General features: G+C 42.6%; 1 protein-coding gene across 1 annotated transcript in view; it reads left to right on the forward strand.

Annotated features, from left to right (window-relative positions):
• The window catches only part of LOC126198544 (histone-lysine N-methyltransferase ash1), a 341,958-nt gene that overhangs the window by 274,769 nt on the left and 44,838 nt on the right, over nucleotides 1–22,351 (forward strand). The window contains exons 10-15 of the mRNA XM_049934952.1: nucleotides 928–3,290; nucleotides 4,625–4,771; nucleotides 12,240–12,460; nucleotides 12,561–12,787; nucleotides 17,689–17,875; nucleotides 21,280–21,440. Of these exons, the coding sequence (XP_049790909.1) occupies nucleotides 928–3,290; nucleotides 4,625–4,771; nucleotides 12,240–12,460; nucleotides 12,561–12,787; nucleotides 17,689–17,875; nucleotides 21,280–21,440 (3,306 nt within the window). The remainder of the gene's footprint in view (nucleotides 1–927; nucleotides 3,291–4,624; nucleotides 4,772–12,239; nucleotides 12,461–12,560; nucleotides 12,788–17,688; nucleotides 17,876–21,279; nucleotides 21,441–22,351) is intronic.

Genomic DNA, 22,351 nt, shown 5'->3' on the forward strand with positions numbered 1-22,351 from the left:
GATGTAGAACTGCTGTCCCGAGTTTGTGACATTCCACATTCCTGAGAAAAACGTTGGTAGAACAGACCTTGCAGGAGAGGCCAACAATTGTTGTTGCACATCAGTCACCCCCCCCCCCCCCCCAAATAATGGCAGCTGTCCCCTGCCATGAATATCCAACATCATTCAATTGCTCTCTATCTTGTTCACTAAGTGTTGTATGCAGCATTTAGACAGTATACGCTGGTCACCAAACCTTTCAACTAACATTCACTGACATGTGTTAATGAAACCAATTTATCCAACATTGTTTCACAAAAAACATGCGCTCTTCAACAGAATAGCCATTTGTTGCTAAACACGAAACACTGAGCTGCAGCCACAGTGATGTGCAGAGACACACCGTTGCCACAAATTACACAGTGTAATTTCAGTGGAATTGCTACACGTTTGTGGGGCCTCTTTCGAGTGGGACATCTTGTACTTTGTGTGCATGATACCACTGCCATCTATGTATTTGTATATTGATATCCCATGACTTTTGTCACATAAGTGTATGTATTGAAGAATCATAAAAGTATTTACGTACAAGGAATACTTATTCATTCTTTCACTTAAATGCTATAATAGCTACACTGAATCACAGCCCAGCATTTCCTGCTCAAGTGTTTCATCTACACTTATCTGGACATTGGTTTTATTATATTTTAAATATTTGTTATACATATGGGTTATACACAAATTCATGTTCAAATAGCGCATATACTATTTTGATACATACTGCATTGTACAGTCTGTAGCACATTTTGCTCGATATCGTCTTGAAAAATGCCCCACACAACTGTAGGGTGCCTTTCCTTTACTGTAGTTTGTGATATAATTTGAGTCTCCAGTATTTTTGTTTAGTTGCAAAGTTTGGAAATAACAATCAGTCTATTTTTGTTATAGGGTCATGAACGGCCTGAAGCTAATGCCAGCAATGAACAGAGGCTTCCTTTGAAGAAACGTCACTACCACATGTCAACCGCAACAAACCTTCAGCCAGTTAACACATCAGCAGATACTACAAAAATAGACATTCCCACTGACAGCAAGAAAACAAGTGGAATGGAGAGATTGTGTCTAGAGAAAGAGAAGGGTGGTACAAGCAGTACAAGCATAGTGGCAACAGCTGGTAAAAATCAGATAAAACCAGCAGAGAAGATATGCTCAGTTTCAAAAGAAAAACTGGGTGATAAAACAAACTGCTTGACAAATGCAGCTAATAAGAATTGTGCTCAGATCGACATAAAGTCCAAACTGCTGGCAGATGTTTCCAGAAATTCCATAGATGAAACTATAGAGGCTTGTATAACCAAATATACAACAACGCCATGTCTTGACAAAACCCCTCAGGGACAACGCACTGTAATTGTCACACCTAAAAAAAGGCATCGATTAGAGAATGTTGTAGCTGCTACTTGCAATAGTGCAAAAACACCATGTGTGGTAGTTAACAAGAACAAAGATGTAACAGGTGATAACAGTTCTTCACATAATGTTCCTCCACAACCAAGCAAACGAACTGCGTCACGTAGTGCGAGTATAAACTCTACTGCCACTCCTGTTGCTGTCAGTGTGCCACTGCCGGTGTCTACTGCACCATTGTTGTCATCCTCAGTTACTGCAATTACAACAACCAGTGCAGTTGCAGCGACAGTGACAACTACAATAACAACAGCATCGTCATCAGTGGTGACAACAATCGCACCAACAGCAGTTGTTCAGGGATCTTCTTCGGTGTCTGCTGAGCCAAAAGTTCCACCAGGCATCTTTGAACCGTCAGTGAAAATTGCTGAGCCAGATTCCACTGTTCCTGCTTCTCCTACACATGTAAAGCCATCATCACCAGTATTGAGCAAGTCCAGTTTCCCCACCATTAAGGTGGGATCTCCTATCCACAGGTTATCGTCATCAGTTTCGAAAACAGCTATGTTGCCGAAACGTGTAAGTTCAGTCATTAACAGGACAGTAGTTAAAACCAATTCAGCTTCAAATAAATTAGCATCTTCACAAACAAAGTCAGTGGCAGCTGCTAAATCATTGTCACCATTAAGTAAAGTGTCCACAGGAAACAGGACAGTAACAGCCACAAAGCTTTCATCACCCGTAACACGAGGTGCATTATCAAAAGAAACTGTGTGTACTAACAAAAGCAATTTACCTGCTAGTAAAACTAGTGACACCAGTGTAAAAGACATTTCAAAATCAGTGCAGTCACCTACAGTAATTCCACCTACAGAAAAATCGACTGTTACTTCAGGAAGATCTGTTCCACAGCCATGCAGGACATCTCCCGTTATAACCAGGACAGTGCAGACAAGGCCTGCTCCTTCCTCAAAAGTGAGTTCTAGTAGTGATAAAAACAGTGTTACTGAACATGGAACACACACATTTCATAGTCTCAGATTGAAACGTCTTAATGGAGCATCAGCCCGGGAAGAATCAAACCTGAAACGTGTACATCTAAAGAGGAGAAAGTTAATCAGGGATGTGCGTATCCACGTTACAAAATTAACTCCACTAGAGCTTCTGAAAAAAGCAGCAGGGGCAGTGAAAGAAAGAGCTCGAAGAAGGAAAACTATTAACAGAACTGGCTTTCCAATAAAAAGAAAGAAGAAAAAGAGACCACCATTGATTGATAAATCGTTGGAACAGATTCAAAACTGTCTGTCAGAGAAAGTACAAAATTCCAGTGAATCACCAGCTACATCACTCCACGTACCTGTGATAAATGAAGCATTAGTGTCAAATAGTGAAATTTTGAATTCCAGTTCAGTTAATGGGACTCAGTGCACAGAGACCAAATCACCAAATAAAAGGGACCAAGTGTCGGCAAAAAGTGAAAAACCAAAGGGTCGTAAAATTGAATCACTGAAGTCGGAAACAACTGAAATACCTCAGTGCTCGGACGAAAAGATCAGGGAAGAGAAAGTAGAGTGTGTTACTAGTACTACTACCTTAGACCTTTACTCTAGAGATAAGAACAAAAATCGAAAAAGCGCCTGCAAAGTGGAAGATGATACTGACACTGAATCCGATGTAATAAGTAGTAGCAAGAAAAGCAGAGGTGCATTGCGTGATGTTGGTGCAAAAATGGAAGGTTATGGAACAGATGATGAGAGTTCATGTGCTATGGAAGATATGGTATTACCACCCAATGAAGAAATACCTAGGAGGAAGAGGAGACGTGACTTGTCACAAGATGAGCCTGTTGCTCCACCAAAGCGCTATAGAAAATGTCGTGAGGACTATGTTGACAGAGATGATGTGTAAGTACACTGTTTTCAGTTGTTTTCTCTATTTATTTGTGGTGTTAATAGTAAAATCCTTTTAAAATGTATATAGTGACACAGTATTGCTTTTCTTCTTGTGACTGTAAAATGAAAGTTATTCCCCTTTCTATTTATTAGTTAGAGCAGCAAAAACTGAAGCACCGAAGTTTCTGTACTAGTGCTAGATACAGTGCTCACTCCATAGTAAGTAATATGGGCATCTTCATTAAAGATATTTGTTTAATTAATTTTATTTCAAAGAAAAACATGTCAGATTGCTCATGAGACAGTTTCGGTCACTATTATCATTTTTGCTAAGTAGACACACCTCCAGAAGAACATTTCTTGTCAAATACTTGCCTGGATAGTGGGTTACTGTTAAACCTACAATGTTAATTTCAGAGAAGTCATAAGGTAATTTGATATCCAAATGAGATTTTATTCAAACCCTCACAAGGAAAACAGAGATGGACAAATATAGAGAATGTGGGAACATTGTAATTGGTATGCTGCAAGCCACCCACTAGCCACTTAGCTGTGATACTTAAGTGGTGCCTCCTGTTCCAAGTAGAGAAGTCATTCTCTTTAGTTAACTGATTCAAATTTAAGAATGAGGAAAGTGGCAAAGATATAGAGATTGATACAGTGACCTGTTTGTTTCTGAGGTAAAAGAAAAGTCTGCCCTGGATTGTTACAAGGAATTTAGGAGATATTACACTTTATGAGGAACAGTACAAAGTAACAGAACTTTGGTCCAACCGGATTGACTCTGGGCATTCCTACCATAGTTGGTACTAAAGTACCGCTCCAGCTGCTGAATTGTAATCACAGTTTTTATATCCTGTGTATATGACTACCAAACATGACTTTTGCTTAAAGTGAAAAGTTAATTTTTGCAATATATTTTTCTTTGTGCATTTAATGTTGTACAGTACATCTTGACATACCTATAATCTTTTGATACTGAGTACCATAACTGTAAGTTATTTATGCAAAGTTAACACTTAACTCATATGTGCTTGTACTATTTTTGTTAATTATTATATAATGCGACTATCTGATAGTCGAAATTCTCATTCATATTCCATGGAAAATAAATTTAATTTATCTTCTAGCACCAAAACAATAAGTGTTGGTAGAGGTAAACACAGTTTTACGTGTGGCCTCATCAGTACTCATCACACCATTCCTGTTGAGGAGTTGCTATGTGCGAACTTCGTAAAGTCACCTGTTTTAAGTTGTCACAGAGTCGGCAGTTGTACAGTAAAATTACATTTTTGATGTGTGTTGGTTCTATAATAATCTGGTTTCTTATTACAACTTCTTTGCAGCAGTGAAGTGCTTCCATATGAAAGTATGATATGTAGTGATGTTCCTTCGGGTGATGAATCTACAAAGTCTTCTCAGCGTAAAAAACAGCCTCGGTGGAGAAAGAAATATCTTGTGGCTGGGTTATTTTCAGACTACTATAAAACAGAGTAAGTTTAAAATAAGTTACGATCATTTATTCAAGATAAATTTTGTTTAAAGAAACTCTAATAGTGCGAAATAGCTGTTACTTTTTATTCTGGGAAGAAAAGTTTGAAAGAAACTGCAGTCCCCCTTCCATCCTTTATCATTATTTTTTTCAGTTTTAACTTGTTCACTGCCATATGCACCATATATTTTCAGAAATCATCTGCTTCCGGTAATCATCAATACTTATATTGCCCTGACGTAGTACAATACCCTTATTTGTTTGAGCCACTGAACTGTTTTCGTGTTTACTGCAATAAGAAGTCCCATTTCTTCATACAATGCTAAGTTAATTTTTTTGCTTAAGGAAAAGGAGCTTCAGGTTATAGCAAATACAGAGTATAGAATAGTTCAGAAAGCACTCCAAATTAGAAGTGTCTTCTGTTTATGTGATGAGACATTGTCGGAATACCTGAAAAGAATATCAGTACTTTCAATCGAAGAGATGTGTAGTGAAAGGTGTGTGTGTGTGTGTGTGTGTGTGTGTCAGTTTGCTGTGCTGTAGTATGTACGAGGGCCCTTTTTTTTTTTTTTTTTTTTTTTTTTTTTTTTTTTTTTTTTTTTTTTTTTTTTTTGCCCCCCTCCAACCTCCGATCACAGTATAGCTACGTGAGCGGCAGAAAGTGGATATGCGCTGTAGTCTACTGCGCAACTCTCGCACTACACGCTCCGCCATTGCCGACCTCAAGGCATCAGTCTGCGTTGCACTACAGCCACGTAAACATGGTGGCCGTCATTGTTGTTCCCGCCAAGTATGAATTACAAAGTATTTGGTTCCTGCAAGCAGAAGGGAATAGTGCAGCAGAAATTCATCAGAGAATGAGCCAAGTGATAACTTTGTGACTGATGGTGGTGTTCATGAGTGGTGCAGAAGGTTTAAAGATGGCCGATATGACATGCATGATGAAGGGTCCCAGGGACGAACATCTGTCGTTACAGCTGACCTTGTTGAACGCATTGACTGATTGGTTACAGAAAATTGTAGGTTCACCAAAACTGCTTTGTCTATGGAAATTTCAGAAGATTCAAGATATTTCGTACACTCTATCGTTACTGAATATTTAAGCTACAAAAAACTTTGTGCTCGTTGTGTTCCAAAAATGTTGACAGACATCCACAAAAGTCACCAAATGGCGTCAGCTTTTAATTTCCTTGACTGTTATCACAATGAAGGAGAGAACTTTTTGAAATCAATAGTTACTGGAGATGAAACTTGGACCCAATACGAGACACTGGAAACAAAACGACAATCACAGCAATGGATGCATCCAGATTCATCAAACAAACCAAAAAAATTCAACAACTGGAAGGTTATGGCTACCGTGTTTTGGGACTAAAAAGGTACGTTGCTTGTAGAGTTTATGCAGCCCAGAACCACTATCAATGCAGCTGCTTATTGTGGAACTTTACAACGTTTTCATAGAGCCATTCAAAACAAATGAAGAGGAATGCTGACTTCAGGAATCGTGTTGACCCATGACAACGCTCATCCACACACTGTTGGCACAACCCAACGGCTACTTGATTTAGAGGACAAGTTTGGGGAGCTGGAGGGCGTGTCCAAAATGCAGTCTGGGTCAGTCTTGATAAAAACAGCATCCTCTTCCCATTCACAGGCACTACTCACCTCTGACAAGGTGGGGGATATTTCTGTTTCCATCGTGCCCCATAAGGGCTTAAATATGGTCCATGGTATCATATTTTGCAGGGACGTTCTTTAGCAGTCTGACAATGAGCTGCGTGCCAATTTAGAGCGACGAGGTGTCCGTTTTGTCTGGCATGTCCACCAGGGTCCGAGGGATAATCAGGTTGCCACCAGTGCCTTCATCTTGGCCTTTGAGGGAGACACATTACCCGAGATGGTCAAGGTGATGGTCTACCACTGTGACGTACAGCCATATATCCATCCCCCCATGCGGTGCTTTAATTGCTGGAAGTTTGGCCATATGTCTTCCTGCTGTACTTTCAACGTTACCTGTCGGGATTGTGGACATCCTTCATATCCCAATACTCCCTGTGTCCCGTCTCCAATCTGTGTCAACTGCAGAGAACACCATTCGCCTTACTTGCCAGACTGCAGGATTCTCCAGAAAGAAAGAAAAATAATGGAATACAAGACCCTGGATCGACTAAACCTACACTGAGGCTGAGAGAGAATATGAGAGACTACGTCCTGTGCATATGACGTCAACCTACGTCGCCGCTACAACAAAAGTTCTACCATCTTCTGTTCTGCCATGTACAGTTGGCTCTCAGAGCTGACAGACTCCACTTGCCCCCTTTATTGTGGGGGGCCACTTCCCTCCCTGTTGCTCGTGCACAACCTACTTCAGGAGCAACACCCTCCCAACCATCGGGGACGTCAGTCCCCACTTCTCAGCCGAAGAAGCGTAAGACCACAGGTAGCTGGTCGTAGGGCTTCACAGTCCTTCTCAGTCCCTGAGACTGAATCAGTGAAGCCCTCCCAGCCGGACAAACCTGAGGAGCAGCGAGAGAAACCTAAAAAGAAAAGAAAAAGGCACACCCCCCTCCCCCAAAGAACCAAGGCCCTAACGTGGTACCCACACCACCACTACCTACAAAGGATGAGGTGGAGATTCTGGCGTCCGCTGAGGACCTAGATCTCGCTGGGCCCTCAGACACAATGGATGTCGATTGCACAGATACTCATCTGGTGGCAACAGGTGACCCAGAGGCGTAGACTGCCTCATTGAGTGTTTCATGCCTTCCCAGTCTCACGATCACGTAATCCTCCAGTGGAATTGCGGTGGATTTTTCTACCACCTGGCTGAGCTACAGCAACTGTCAAGCTTTACAGCTGCTTTCTGCATTGCCCTCCAGGAAACTTGGTTCCTGGCAATGCAGACCCCTGCCCTCCACAGCTATAAGGGATATTACAGGAACCATAGCGACCATAATAGAGTGTCAGGTGGAGTTTGCATCTATATACTGAACTCTGTATGTAGTGAACCTGTGCACCTTCAAACCCCTCTTGAAGCTGTGGCTGTCAGGACAAGGACGATGCAGGAAGTAACTGTCTGCAATGTATATCTTCCTCCAGATGGTGCAGTACCCCTGAACGTATTGGCTGCACTGATTGATCAACTCCCTAAATCTTTCCTACATTTGGGAGATTTTAACGCACATAACCCCTTGTGGGGTGGCGCCATGCTTACTGGCCGAGGTAGGGAGGTTGAAAATTTACTGTCACAACTAGACCTCTGCCTCTTAAATACATGTGCCCCCACACATTTCAGTGTGGCACATGGCACATATTTGGCCATTGATCTCTCGCTTTGCAGTCCTGGCCTTTTCCCACCTATCCACTGGAGAGCACATGATGACCTGTGTGGTAGTGACCATTTCCCCATCTTCCTGTTACTCCCCCGGTGTCATGCCCATGGACGCCTACCCAGATGGGCTTTAAACAAGGCAGACTGGGAAGCCTTCAGCTCTGTTGTCACCGCTGAATCTCCCACACATGGTGCCATCGATGTTGTCATTGAGCGGGTCACTACAACAATCGTTTCTGTGGCAGAAAACGCGATCCCTCGTTCTTTAGGGTGGCCCCAGCGAAAGACAGTCCCTTGCTGCTCGCCAGAAATTGCTGAGGCAATTAAAGACTGTTGGTGAGCTCTACAGTGATATAAGCAGCACTCTTCCCTAGAGTACCTAGTAGCCTTTAAGCGGCTCCGTGCCCGCGTTCGGCAGCTTATAAAATAATGGAAACAGGAGTGTTGGGAGCGGTATGTGTCAATCATTGGGTGCCATACATCACCTTCCCAAGTCCGGACGAAGATCAGACGTCTTTTTGGGTACCAGACCCCAACAGGTGTCCCTGGCATTAACATCAGTGTTGTGTTATCTACTGATGCAAATGGTGTTGTTGAGCACTTTGCTGAGCATTATGCTCGGGCCTCTGTGTTGGAAAACAACCCCTCAGCCTTTCACACCCTCAAACCCGGGATGGAAAGGAAAGTCCTCCCGTTCATTACACGCACAGTGAATCCTATAACACCCCATTTACAGAGTGGGAGCTCCTCAGCGTCCTTGCTCATTGCCCCAGCACACCTGGGCTGGATTGGATGCACAGTCAAATGATTAAACATCTCTCATCTGACTACAAGCGACATCTCCTCATCACCTTCAACCAGATCTGGTGCAATGGCATCTTTCCATCGCAATGGCAGGAGAGCACCCTCATTCCAGTGCTCAAACCCAGTCAAGACCCACTTGATGTCGATAGCTACTGGCCCATCAGCCTTACCAACTTTCTTTGTAAGCTGCTGGAACATAAGTTGTGTTGGTGGTTGGGTTGAGTCCTGGAGTCACGTGGCCTACTGGCTCCATGTCAGGGCGGCTTCTGCCATGGTCGCTCTACCACTGATAATCTTGTGTCCCTCGAGTCTGCCATCCGAAGAGCCTTTTCCAGATGTCAGCATCTGGTTGCCGTCTTTTTTGACTTAGGTAAAGCAAACAACACGACCTGGCAACATTACATCCTTGCCACAGTGTATGAGTGGGGTCTCCAGGGCCCGCTCTGATTTTTATCCAAAACTTCCTGTCACTCCGTACTTTCCGTGTCCAAGTCAGTGCCTCCTATAGTTCCCCCCATATTCAGGAGAATGGCGTTCCGCAGGACTCGATATTGAGTCTCTCTGTATTTTTAGTGGCTATTAATGATGTAGCAGCAGCTGTAGGGCCATCGGTCTCGCCTTCTCTGTATGTAGATTACTTCTACATTCCGTACTGCTCCTGCAGTACTGGTGTTGCTGAGCGGCACCTACAGGGAGCCATTCTCAAGGCACAGTCATGGGCTCTAGCCCACAGCTTCCAGTTTTCAGCCGCAAAGTCGTGTGTCATGCATTTCTGTTGGTGTTGCACCGTTCATCCAGAACCAGAAGTTTACCTTAATGAAGATCCAGTCACTGTAGTGGAGACATATCGACTCATAGGACTGGTTTTCAACACCTGATTGACTTGGCTACCTCACCTTCGTCAGCTTAAGTGGAAGTGCTGGCTGCATCTCAATATCCTACACTGCCTGAGCAACACCAACTGGGGTGCAGATCACTCTACGCTGCTGCAGCTCTACAGAGCTCTTGTTAAATCCCGCCTCGACTATGGGAGTCTGGTTTATGGTTTGGCGGCGCCTGCAGCGTTGTGTTTACTCGACCCAGTGCACCTCTGAGTGGTCGCCTAGTGATGGGAGCTTTTAGATCAAGTTCGCTGACCAGTGTCCTGGTGGAGGCTGGAGTCCCTCCACTGAAGGTTAGGCATGCACAACTGTTCACCAGTTATGTTACACATGATTTTAGTTCTCTTGCACATCTGAAATACCGTCTCCTTTTCCCAACCATGGCAGTTCATCTCCTGCATCAGCGGCCCAGGTTAGGGATTACAGTTGCAGTTCGCATCCAGTCCCTTCTGTCTGAACTGGGGTCCTTCCCATTACCACCTCCCCATTCACATACACCTGCATGGTGTACGCCTAGGCCGCAGATTCTTCTGGATCTTTCGCATGGCCCTAAGGGCTCCGTTAACCCTGTGGCTCTCCGCTGTCACTTTATCTCGCTTCTCAACATGTACTGGGACCATGAAGTGGTTTGCACCGACGGCTTGATGGCTGGTGGTCACGTAGGCTTTGCTATGTTCATAGAGGACATAATTGAACAGCTCTCCTTTCCAGATGGCTGCAGTGTTTTCACTGCAGAGCTGGCGGCCATATCTCATGTTCTTGAGTACATCCACTCATGCTCTGATGAGTCATTCCACCTGTGCACTAACTCCTTGAGCAGCCTAGAAGCTATCGACCAGTGCTACCCTCGCCATCTTTGGTACCAGCCATTCAGGAGTCCATCTGTGGCCTGGAATGGTCCCGTCATTCAGTGGTGTTTGTGTGGACCCCAGGACCCGTCGGAATCGCAGGAAACGAACTTGCCGACAGGCTGGCCAAACAGGCTAAGCAGAAACCGCATCTGGAATGGGCATCTCCAAAACTGACCTGCATTCTGTCTTATGCTACAGGGTTTTTTGGCATTGGGAGGTGGAATGGCTTAACAGAATGCACAACAAACTGCATGTCATTAAGGATACTACAAATGTGTGGAAGTCTTCCATGCGGTCCTCTCGCATGGAATCAGTTTTCCTCCGTTGTGCTCCGCATTGGCCATATGTGGTTAACACTTGGTTACCTCCTCCATCGCGAGGACCCTCCTCAGTGTTGCTATGCCTCACAAATGATGCTCGTCCACCTCTTGCTGGACTGCCCATTTCTAGCCCCTCTGCGATGGACTTTTAACTTTCCCAGCACCCTACCTTCAGTGTTTGGCGACAGTGCCTCAACAGCAGCTTTAGTTTTACGTTTTATTCGTGAAGTTGGGTTTTATCATTTGATCTAGGTTTTAGCGCATGTCCTTTGTCCCTCTGTGGCTTCCACCCTACTGCTTTTAGAGTGGAGGTTTTAATGTGTTGCAGAGTATCTGGCTTCTCCTTTTTATTCTCATGGCCAGCCAGCCATGGTAGTCTGCTCTCTTGTTTTGATCTCTTCCACATGTTTCTTGCTTCTCTTTGATTTTCTTGTCTGATTTTGTCCATTTTAGTGTTTGTTGCCCTTCTGTCATTCTTGTGGTTTTCTCCTTTCTTCCAGCTGTGTTTTGTATTTCTTGATTATTTTACTCCCATCCTTCTGGAATTAATAATCGGAACGAGGGACCAATGACCTAGCAGTTTGGTCCCTCCCCCTCTTTTAATCCAACCAGCCAACGGCTCCTTGAACAATTTCAATGGGAAATTTTCGATGATCTGCCGGACAGTCCTGACCTGGCACCCCGCGACTTTCACCTTTTCCTTGAACCACAGACATGGCTAGGAGGGCAGCACTTTCATACCATTCATTGGCAGCAAAATTTTTTGAAGATGGTATTGTAAAGCTTGTCCACAGGTATGATAACTGTCTCAATCTTTTCGGTGATTATATTGAAAAGTAACCATAAGTGTACAAAAATTTTGGTAATATGTTTTCTATGAACTTGTCTTTTATTTATAGCCTATTGGAGGTTGGAAAAAAAAAGGACCTCGTAGATATAGTCTTTTAGTCCTACTTATCTCTTTCATTATGTTTACAGTGTTCATAATAAGAATGAAGGCAACAACTATCTGTATAGCTGAGTAATGACTCTCTGTAGAGCTGAGGCATCGAGTGTCTGATGGCACCGAAACAAGACTGAGGACATTGCCACGCTTTCGCAAGAATCTTTCTTCAGAGCTTAGTTCTGAAGAAAGATTCATCTGAAAGCTCAGCAGTGTTCTCATTTATATTTATGCACCTACCTACAGATCAATGTCTCAGCTATATGGTGGGTTGTTTGTTATCTTTATTCCTTCCATTACTTATATTCCACCAAGGCCTTTCCATTACCATGTTTACAGTGTTAGGCGGCCACCAGCAGATGTGGGAAAATCCAGACTTATCTATAGGCCCGAAGAACACCAGCATGGTCTTCTTCCTCCACCATACCACTGCGGAAAATATTTGCGACAGAGACGACTGGAGTTCAAATTGCCATATGACTTGTGGTGGTTACATACACACAGCCAGCTTCCAGGCCGAGATCGGGTACCGTCTTGGAATTACAAAAAGATCCGCACAAGTAAGTGTTATCACAGAGTTCTGAAAGATAACTGTATAACTTACTTGCACATTATTAGAATTACTTAAACTAATTATATGCATGTGTATTTCTTTTGTAGATGTGTATTACGATGTCAAACCAACGTACATGTATGAGGCACAGGCTTGTAACTGTCCACTACCAAGTAGACCAGGTGTCAAGGGATGTGGTGAGGAGTGCATAAATCGAATGGTTTATGCTGAATGCTCTCCACAGCTTTGTCCGTGCAAGGATTATTGTTCAAACCAACGAATACAAAAGCATGAATGGGCACCAGGGCTGGAAAAGTTCATGACAAAGGACAAGGTAACCATGAATATGTATCTTAATTAATAGATAACATCAGTTGGAAATCTGTTTTGATAGTTTTTTTAGTATCGACACATGCATGAATCCCGCTACACTACACTGTCAGCGTGAGTTCTTCACAGGTCAACAGTGGCTCAATAATAACTGGGGAACAAACTATGTGAGAGGAAATAAGACTTGCTTTAGAATCACTCTACTGGAAGCAGGTAGTCCGAAATCGTGTAAAGATGTGCACAGGCATAAACTCAGCACTTGGCTGGTGCAGACAGCTGACGACCGAGCACTTGGCAACAACACCGGGCACAAAGTGTAAGACGAAATCTGTGGTGGGTGAACTCAGTGTAAGCATGGGCCTGCTGCAGGTAAATACTTATGTCAGCGGGTTTGACCATCAGCGAAAGGGATACAGAAGGGGAAGGAGAGAGGGAGGAGGGCAGGTCAAAATATGCGGGCTCCATATAAGTAGGCACAGTTGCATGCCTCACTAGAGTGTGAGGCTGCCGGTGACAGGAGTACAGCAGAGGGCACAGAGGGGACAACAATAGGGCGGTGCACACTAAAAGTGGAAGCCTGCCCCTGGAACAGCGTCATGACCAACACTGCCTCTTAGCTGAATAGAAGGCCTACATCTACATCTACATACATACTCCGCAATCCACCATACGATGCGAGGCGGAGGGTACCTCGTACCACAACTAGCATCTTCTCTCCCTGTTCCACTCCCAAACAGAACAAGGGAAAATTTAATGCCTATATGCCTCTGTACGAGCCCTAATCTCTGTTATCTTATCTTTGCGGCCTTTCCGCGAAATGTAAGTTGGCGGCAGTAAAATTGTACTGCAGTCAGCATCAAATGCTGGTTCTCTAAATTTCCTCAGTAGCAATTCACGAAAAGAACGCCTCCTTTCCTCTAGAGACTCCCACCAGAGATCACTCACGTGATCATCAAACCTACCAGTAACAAATCTAGCAGCCCGCCTCTGAATTGCTTCTATCTCCTCCCTCAATCTGACCTGATAGGGATCCCAAACGCTCGAGCAGTACTCAAAAATAGGTCATATTAGTTTTATAAGCAGTCTCCTTTACAGATAAACCACATCTTCCCAAAATTCTACCAATGAACCGAAGACGACTATCCGCCTTCCCCGCAACTGCCATTACTTGCTTGTCCCACTTCATATCGCTCTGCAATGTTACACCCAAATATTTAATCAACGTGACTGTGTCAAGCGCTACACTACTAATTGAATATTCAAACATTATGGGATTCTTTTTCCTATTCATCTGCATTCATTTACATTTATCTATATTTAGAGTTAGCTGCCATTCTTTACACCAATCACAAACCCTGTCCAAGTCATCTTGTATCCTCCTACAGTCTCTCAACAATGACACCTTCCCGTACACCACAGCATCATCAGCAAACAGCCGCACATTGCTATCCACCCTATCCAAAAGATCATTTGTGTAGATAGAAAACAACAGCGGACCTACCACACTTCCCTGGGGCACTCCAGATTATACCCTCACCTCCAATGAACACTCACCATCGAGGACAACGTACTGGGTTCTATTACTTAAGAAGTCTTCGAGCCACTCACATACTTGGGAACCAATCCCATATGCTCGTACCTTAGTTAGGAGTCTGCAGTGGGGTGCCGAGTCAAACGCTTTCCGGAAGTCAAGGAATACAGCATCCATCTGATACACTTAATCCATGGTGACACACAGTAGATAGGCTCTCTCTCACTTATATTTAAAATATGGGGTGTTCGAGACGGTCAAAGGAAATGGGTCTAGAATTTAAGTGGAAATTCTTGAAACACTACAGCATGTTGCTGACTTTTAGCGTCAGTGCATAATACATTAGGGCAAAAACAATGTACCGTATTTACTCGAATCTAAGCCGCACTCGAATCTAAGCCGCACCTGAAAAATGAGACTCGAAACAAAGGAAAAAAATTTTTCCCGAATCTAAGCCGCACCTGAAATTTGAGACTCGAAATTCAAGGGAGAGAAAAGTTTTAGGCCGCACCTCCAAATCAAAACAAAGTTGGTCCATTGTAATATGAGACACAATTTAGGATGAATGAATGACGATACAGCTACAGTAGTTTGGTTCGAGTCGTAAGCTTAGCAGTTAAGCTTTACCAGGTAGCCATTGCTATGCGTCAGGCGCTCCGTCCGTATTTATACGGGTACCCTTCCTTTTTCACATGCTTCGTCTGGTTTGAACCAATTGCTTATTTTTCTTTGATCTGATAAGTGCTGTTCTCTTTGTTATAGGTGTTTACGTCACTCTGAGCTGAAAATGCGTTATTGTACTGTGTCATGCATTGTTTGTCAATGTGTGTTCACGACCTCTCGCCGCTCGCAGCATGGCTTGCTTTTGAGCGCGCTGGCGCCACTTACGATATATAAAAAAAGAGAGAGAGAGGAATTGTCTCATTAGCGAAACAATGGCACGAGACTGCTATTTGTTGGTACTTACACTGCTGCTTTCTTTGATAACGATCAACAAGAACCAAATAATAGACTGCGTATGACAAGATGTTCTGAACGAGAGTTTAGCTAAAAATTTTCGCCGTTTGAAAATCTTTGCAGACGCCTATTTTGTACATTATGTTCTGCACAGAAATTAGAGTCATCTTAGATTTAAAAATCTATTCAATTGCCGTGATTCATTTCTGACTGTATCACTATTAGGCATAAGAATAATACGAATATAAACATGACATGATATGTATATTCTTCCGCGTTTGCTGTTGTCTCACACTAGTTTCGTAGTTTAATAGACAGACAGGATTTAAATGAGATAGCAGCAAACACGAAAGAATACATGGCAAAATGTTTATATTCGTATTATTCTTATGGTGAAGAGAATACTGCATGTGATTCACAATTCATAAAAGTTCATATTAGAAACCATCACTTCTCAGGGGTAGGAAAAAATTCAGAACGTAGAACTGGCCATATTGACAAACATCCCAAACAGTCTTGCCAGTCGGATTTTCGTAGTACATTGAAATGCTGCTATATTCGAAGATGAACAATATGGAATTTGTATTTACTTCGTTGGATAATGTATGAAAATGCAGTGGTCGAAACTCGGGGCGGAGAAAAAAGCTCTTCTTCCACCTTTTTTTAAATTTATTTACTGACTCAGAGGTTTTGGCGTCAGTATTTGTCTTTGTGCCTGCAAAGCATGCCTGTGCTACACATATTCGACGGCAGAAGTTAATTATGGCGGCACCTACCAACATTTTTCAGAACATCCGCTTACTTTGCACTCGATTCTAAGCCGCAGGCGGTTTTTTGGATTACAAAAACCGGAAAAAAAGTGCGGCTTAGATTCGAGTAAATACGGTATTTAAAGCACCTCATGAGTGTCACATACCTCTTCTTCTCTGGTCATCTCACTGCCTCTTCTTCCTTCCTTAATTTCTTTCCCTCCTTTAACCCCCTCTCCCCTCCCCTCTACTTCCCCCCCACCCTCCACCCTTAACTCTTTTCTCTAACTCCACTCCCTCCTCCCCTGTCTCCACTCCCTCCTCCCCTGTCTCCACTCCCTCCTCCCCTGTCTCCACTCCCTCCTCCCCTGTCTCCACTCCCTCCTCCCCTAACTCCACTCCCTCCTCCCATAACTCCACTCCCTCCTCCCATAACTCCACTCCCTCCTCCCATAACTCCACTCCCTCCTCCCATAACTCCACTCCCTCCTCCCATAACTCCACTCCCTCCTCCCATAACTCCACTCCCTCCTCCCATAACTCCCCTTCCTTTTCTACCTCCTCCACATCCTCCCATCACTCTCCTCCCTCCTGTCCTAACTACTCTCTTTCCTGCCCTAACCCCTAACTACTCTCCTGTCCCTCCCCTGCAACAACTCTCCCTATTGCCCTGACTTCTATCCCTCCCCCTGACAAATCCCCTTCCCCCCTAACTTCTCTCACCCTCCCAGCTCATCTTCCTCCTGCCCTAACCCCATTCCCTCTTGCCCTAACCCCATTCCCTCCTGCCCTAACTCCTCTCCCTCCTGCCGTAATTCCTCTCCCTCCCTACCCCCCCCCCCCCCAACTCATCTCGCTCCCTATACCTAGAACTTCCCTCCCTCCCTACCCATGAACTCCTCTCCCCTCCTTACCCCTCTAACTCCTCTCCCTTCCTACCCCCACTCTAACTTCTCTCCTTTGCCACCCCTCCCCCAAACTCCTCTCCTCCCTCTACCTTAGCTCCTCTACCACCCCCTAACTCCTCTGCCACCCCCTAACTCCTTTACCACCCCCTAACTCCTCTACCACCCCCCTAACTCCCCTACCACCCCCCTAACTCCTCTACCACCCCCCCTAACTCCTCTACCACCACCACCCCTAACTCCTCTACCACCCCCACCCCTAACTCCTCTACCACCCCCCTAACTCCTCTACCACCCCCTAACTCCTCTACCACCCCCCTAACTCCTCTACCACCCCCCTAACTCCTCTACCACCCCCCTAACTCCTCTACCACCCCCCTAACTCCTCTATCTCCCCTCTAACTCCTCTACCACCCCCATAACTCCTCTATCTCCCCTCTAACTCCTTACCCTCCCACCTAACTTCTCAACCTCTCCCCTAACTCCTCACCCTCACTTATCCTTCCTTCACTCTCCTTCCTTCATACCCTCCCTCTTCCCCTGGTATCTCTCCCATTTCATTTACATGCTTTAATGGGCTTTTCTTACATTTATTCTAGTATAGTTTTATGTTAAATGTCTGTACTGTTCTGTTTACTGTCATATGTTATTTTCTGTGCTCTTCTAACATTATCTACATTACTCCATTTACTTTACTCATTATACTGTCTCTCTCTTTTAAATTTTATGTATACGTGGTGTTAAAATTATCAATATCTTCCAGGGATGGGGTGTTAGAACCAAATATCCTATCAGGGCAGGAGAATTTATTTTGGAGTATGTCGGTGAAGTTGTCAGTGAGAAAGAATTCAAAGACAGAATGGCATCACGTTACATAAATGACACTCATCACTATTGCCTCAATTTGGATGGTGGCCTCGTGATTGATGGGCATCGAATGGGAGGAGATGGTAAGTTTACTAAATTTGTGTAGTTCATTTATTCAGTTTCTGGTGCTGCTGGTTTCTGTTAGTTTACATATAATCTTTGTTAAGGAAGAACGTTTTTGTTTTGAACTGATTTGGAATATCTTTTGGTTTGTGAATACAATTAGAAGTTATACTGATTCTGTCATCTCTCATGACTGTAATAAAAGTCTTTTGAAGACAAAACTTGTTTAGCTTTATTCTAAAGCATCTTCAGTGGTCAGTGTAACAACATGGCTTTTCTTACAATTTTGCTTGCTAGGATCATGAACAGTTTTCATAATTTCAGTTAAAATTGTAAACAGTATTAATTTATCATTATTACTCCAGTTTTTTTGTTTCTCACATCATGCTACATGAAACTTCCTGGCAGATATCAGTGCACACTCCGCTGCAGAGCGAAAATCTCATTCTGGAATCATTCTACGTGTTCTTCTACACATGTGTGGTTCATTTTAGCACACAGCACTTCCACTAACACTAATTATATTCATGTTTATTTCCTGTACCTTGCTTTGATATTGTGGGTCTGTTTATCTTTTTTTCTTGCTTTGGTAGTAGCAGGTGCATGTGCTATATCCTGTGTGTTTATGTTTTTTAGTGTGGATGTGTGTGTGTGGGAGTGAGAGGTATCCATAACTTGTGTGTGCATTGATTGTTGCTTTACTGTGGTGCAGTGGTGGGTAATTTAGGGTGGGTATTTTGCCTTATTTATATGATACTATTATTGTGTTGTCTAGAAGGATTGTTCTTTTCCTACCATAATAGAATCAGACATGAACATAGTCAGATTCAGTAACAACAAACACCTTCTGACCCTACAAGAGATCTTCTAGATCCAAAAGGCAACAACTGAAAAGAAAGACATAATGAATGACCACACAATCATTATTTAAACTAATAATCATACAGATTTAGTGTTAGTGAAAGTGTCGTATGCTAAAATCTACCAGAAGAACATGAAGAATAATGTCTGTGCTTGGTGGGTGGGTGGGGGGCATGAGTAATGATGATAATTTAATACTGTTTATAGTAGTAAGTGAAAAAATGAGAACTGTTCATGATCATGGCAAACAAAATTGCATGAAAAGTCATATTATTACAATGGCTGCTGGAGATGATTTAGAATAGAGCAAAAAGTGTTTGATCTTAATAAGACTTTATTACAGTCCCAAGAGACAGTTTAACTTGTGTAGCTTGTAATAATGTGAATCCAGGAAAAAAGAGGCATAAAACAAAGAAAACAATGTTTACTCTATAAGTAACAAGTTCTTTTTGAAGATGTGTCATTTTTTACTAATTTTCTTCACTGCAGCCACAATCTCGTCAAACTGAATGGTATTTCTGTTTGATCAAATGACACAGTTAATTGACCAAATGGCACACTTATTTAGAATTAAATAACAAATATATTAAAAGAAACAATAGTAAAGGACTTCTTTTGAAGACAATCAAGAAGTCTGAAATAGTTTCAGCTGTATGTATTGCAAAGGAAGACAAAAGGTCAGCACAGCCTTTGACACTAAGTCAGGAGTGAATAAGATATTAATTTTCATAGTTAATATTTTGAAAGTGCAGAATTAATGACAACTTTCTGTGTAGCCATTCACAAACTGAGTTAAATTGGCTAACATTTAGACTATAAAAGAAATTTGTTTAGGTGAAAAAAATATTTCTTGTGTGAAGAACTTAAGCAACATTTCTCTGATAATTTGTAGAGCGTCTGGTACCACAGAATGTATTAGAAATTATGTGCAAACAGTTTTATCAGCTAGCTGCAGGCTCCTGCAGTGATCTAACGTTTTCCTATATTTGTTAAAAAAGGAAGGTGGGGGGACAAGGAAGTGAATGAGCAAAATTTACTCAGTAATGTCAATTACAGATGACTAATTACATTTAGCCAAAAAATTTTGTGAGTAGCATACTGTTTGTTAGCTGTTTGTTAATGCACAAAATGCCTTGGTAGATGTGTGTAGAAGTACTCTCTTAAAAAAAAAAAAAAAAAAAAAAACGATGCACCCCAAAGGAATAATCCGAATGGGATGGAAATCAGTAGATGTGACTTACACATGCATGCTAACAGATCATTACAATTTCAGATAAATTGAATGATTCATTCAAGAGGAAGAAATTCACAAATTGAGCAAGTCGGTAATGTGTTGATCCTCCTCTCCTCCTTATGCAAGCAGTTCTTCAAACTGGCATTGATTGACAGTGTTGTTGGGTGTCCTCCTGAGAGGTATTGTGCTAAATTCCATCCATGTTGCATCATCAAAATCCCAAGCTGGTTAGAGGGCACTGTCCACAATGCTCCAAACATTCTCAGTTGGGGAGAGATCTGGTCACCTAGCTGGCCAAGGCAGGATTTGAGAAGCACTAAGACAAGCAGTAGGAACTCTCGCCATGTGCGGACAGGCATTATCTTGCTGAAATCTAAGCCTAGGATGACTTGCCGTGAAGGGCAAAAAAAGAGGGAAAATCATCGACGTACTGCTGTGCTGTAGATGATGGCCAAAGGGTCCTGCTATTTAAAGAAATGGCACCCCAGACCATCACGCCTGTTTGTCGGGCAGTATGACAGGCAACAGTCAGCTTGTTATTTCACTGCTATCCAGGGTGTCTCCAGATATATCTTCGCTCGTCATTGGGGCTTTGCTCGATGGAGGACTCATCACTGAAGACAATTCTACTCCATTAAACGAGATTCTAGGCCAAATACTTGTCAAGAAATGCCCCTGCCATAAGGTGTGAAGATCAGGAACGATGGGCTGGGGTGCAATTTCTTTTCGTAGCATGACCCCTTTAATTGTCGTATGTGGCACCATTACAGCACAGTGGTATGCTGATGATCTTCTATGCCCCATTTTGTTGACCGTTGTGGCAAGACGTCCTGGGCTTACAGCTTGCAGCAAGATAATGCCCACATTTACAAGGCGAAAGTTTCTACAGATTGTCTTTGTTCTTGCCAAACCCTACCTTGGTCAGCAAGGTTGCCAGATCTCTCCCCAACTGAGATTGATTGGAGCATTATGGCCTCCAAGCTTCTCAGCATTCTGATGATCTAACATGCTAATTGGATAGAATTTGGCACAGTGTCCCTCAGGAGGACATACAACTTGGTCAATGGCAAGCCAAATAACTGCTTGCATAATGACCAGAGGTGGACCAACACATTACTGACTTGCTCAGTATGTGAAGCTCTTTCTCTTGAGTAAATCTCGTATTTTTCTGAAAATGTAACCATTTGTTTGTCTGTACATGTACATCACATCTACCAATTTCCATCCAATTCGGATAATTCCTTCAAGGTGCTTTTTTTAGAGATATATCTGTAGAAGGAAATATTTCGTGTTGCATAATATGGTAATAATGTGGATGTTTGTTTCCAGGCCGTTTTGTGAATCATTCTTGTGAACCAAACTGTGAAATGCAAAAATGGAGCGTCAATGGCTTATTCCGTATGGCTTTATTTGCTTTACGGGACATTGAACCACTTGAAGAACTTTCGTATGATTACAACTTTTCTCTGTTCAACCCTGCAGAAGGACAGGTAAAAGATTTTCAATATAAAATTGGCCAACATTTTAATGTGTAGGCCATTAACTAAAAATTTAGTATTATTGTATATAATCTATGGAACATACTTCAGTCCAGAATTAAGAACAGTTACACCCAGTTTCAATCTAATGTTGATCCATAAGTTAAATTGGTTAATACATATTCTTCAAATAAATCTATTTTGAAATGTTGCCTGTTCCTTTGCTAATGTCACTTTTGTGAATAATGCATATCCAAGTGACATTACTTATTTCATGTATTTGTAGTTGTTACAGTAACCTTGAAACATAATTTGTACATCTTTTGAAAGAGAACCACAAGGCAAAGGGAGTGTATGTATCACAAATATTGCTGCTTTGTTGCTTTTCTTCTCTACAACACTCATTGATTATAAGGAAATTGAAACCCATCATTTGCTTCTGGTTTGGTGACTTACAGTAAATCATTTTATATTCTTTTGTTTCTGGAGCCCAATAATAGAAGTTAGCATATGTATTGACTCCTCACTCAGTGTAAAAGTAATATTCGTTACAACCAACTGTTTTGGAATAGCTGTTGCTCTTGTACAGCTGAATCACGCCATCCCCTGCAAGAGGGTCATTTTTTCCCTTGCTGTGTAGCATGTAAGTGTAGGTGATTGACAGTGACCAACTACGGCAAATAAAAATTGCAAAGTACTTGTCTATGATGGAAAATTTGCTTCACAGTTTACTGTAATTACATGTCACACACATTACTGAAACTGATGTCGTTTCTCTCACCCAAATGAACTAGCTGCATCATTGTCTAAGTTCTCTTGGTGCTCAACTGAGTGTGGCAATATTGTATTTAGTATTTGTGGTATTTCTGGGTGTATACACTCCGGGACAACAGGGAAACCTGGGAAAAACCCGGGAATTTTTC

Source organism: Schistocerca nitens, chromosome 8, assembly GCF_023898315.1.
Source record: "Schistocerca nitens isolate TAMUIC-IGC-003100 chromosome 8, iqSchNite1.1, whole genome shotgun sequence".
NCBI classification, from domain to species: domain Eukaryota; kingdom Metazoa; phylum Arthropoda; class Insecta; order Orthoptera; family Acrididae; genus Schistocerca; species Schistocerca nitens.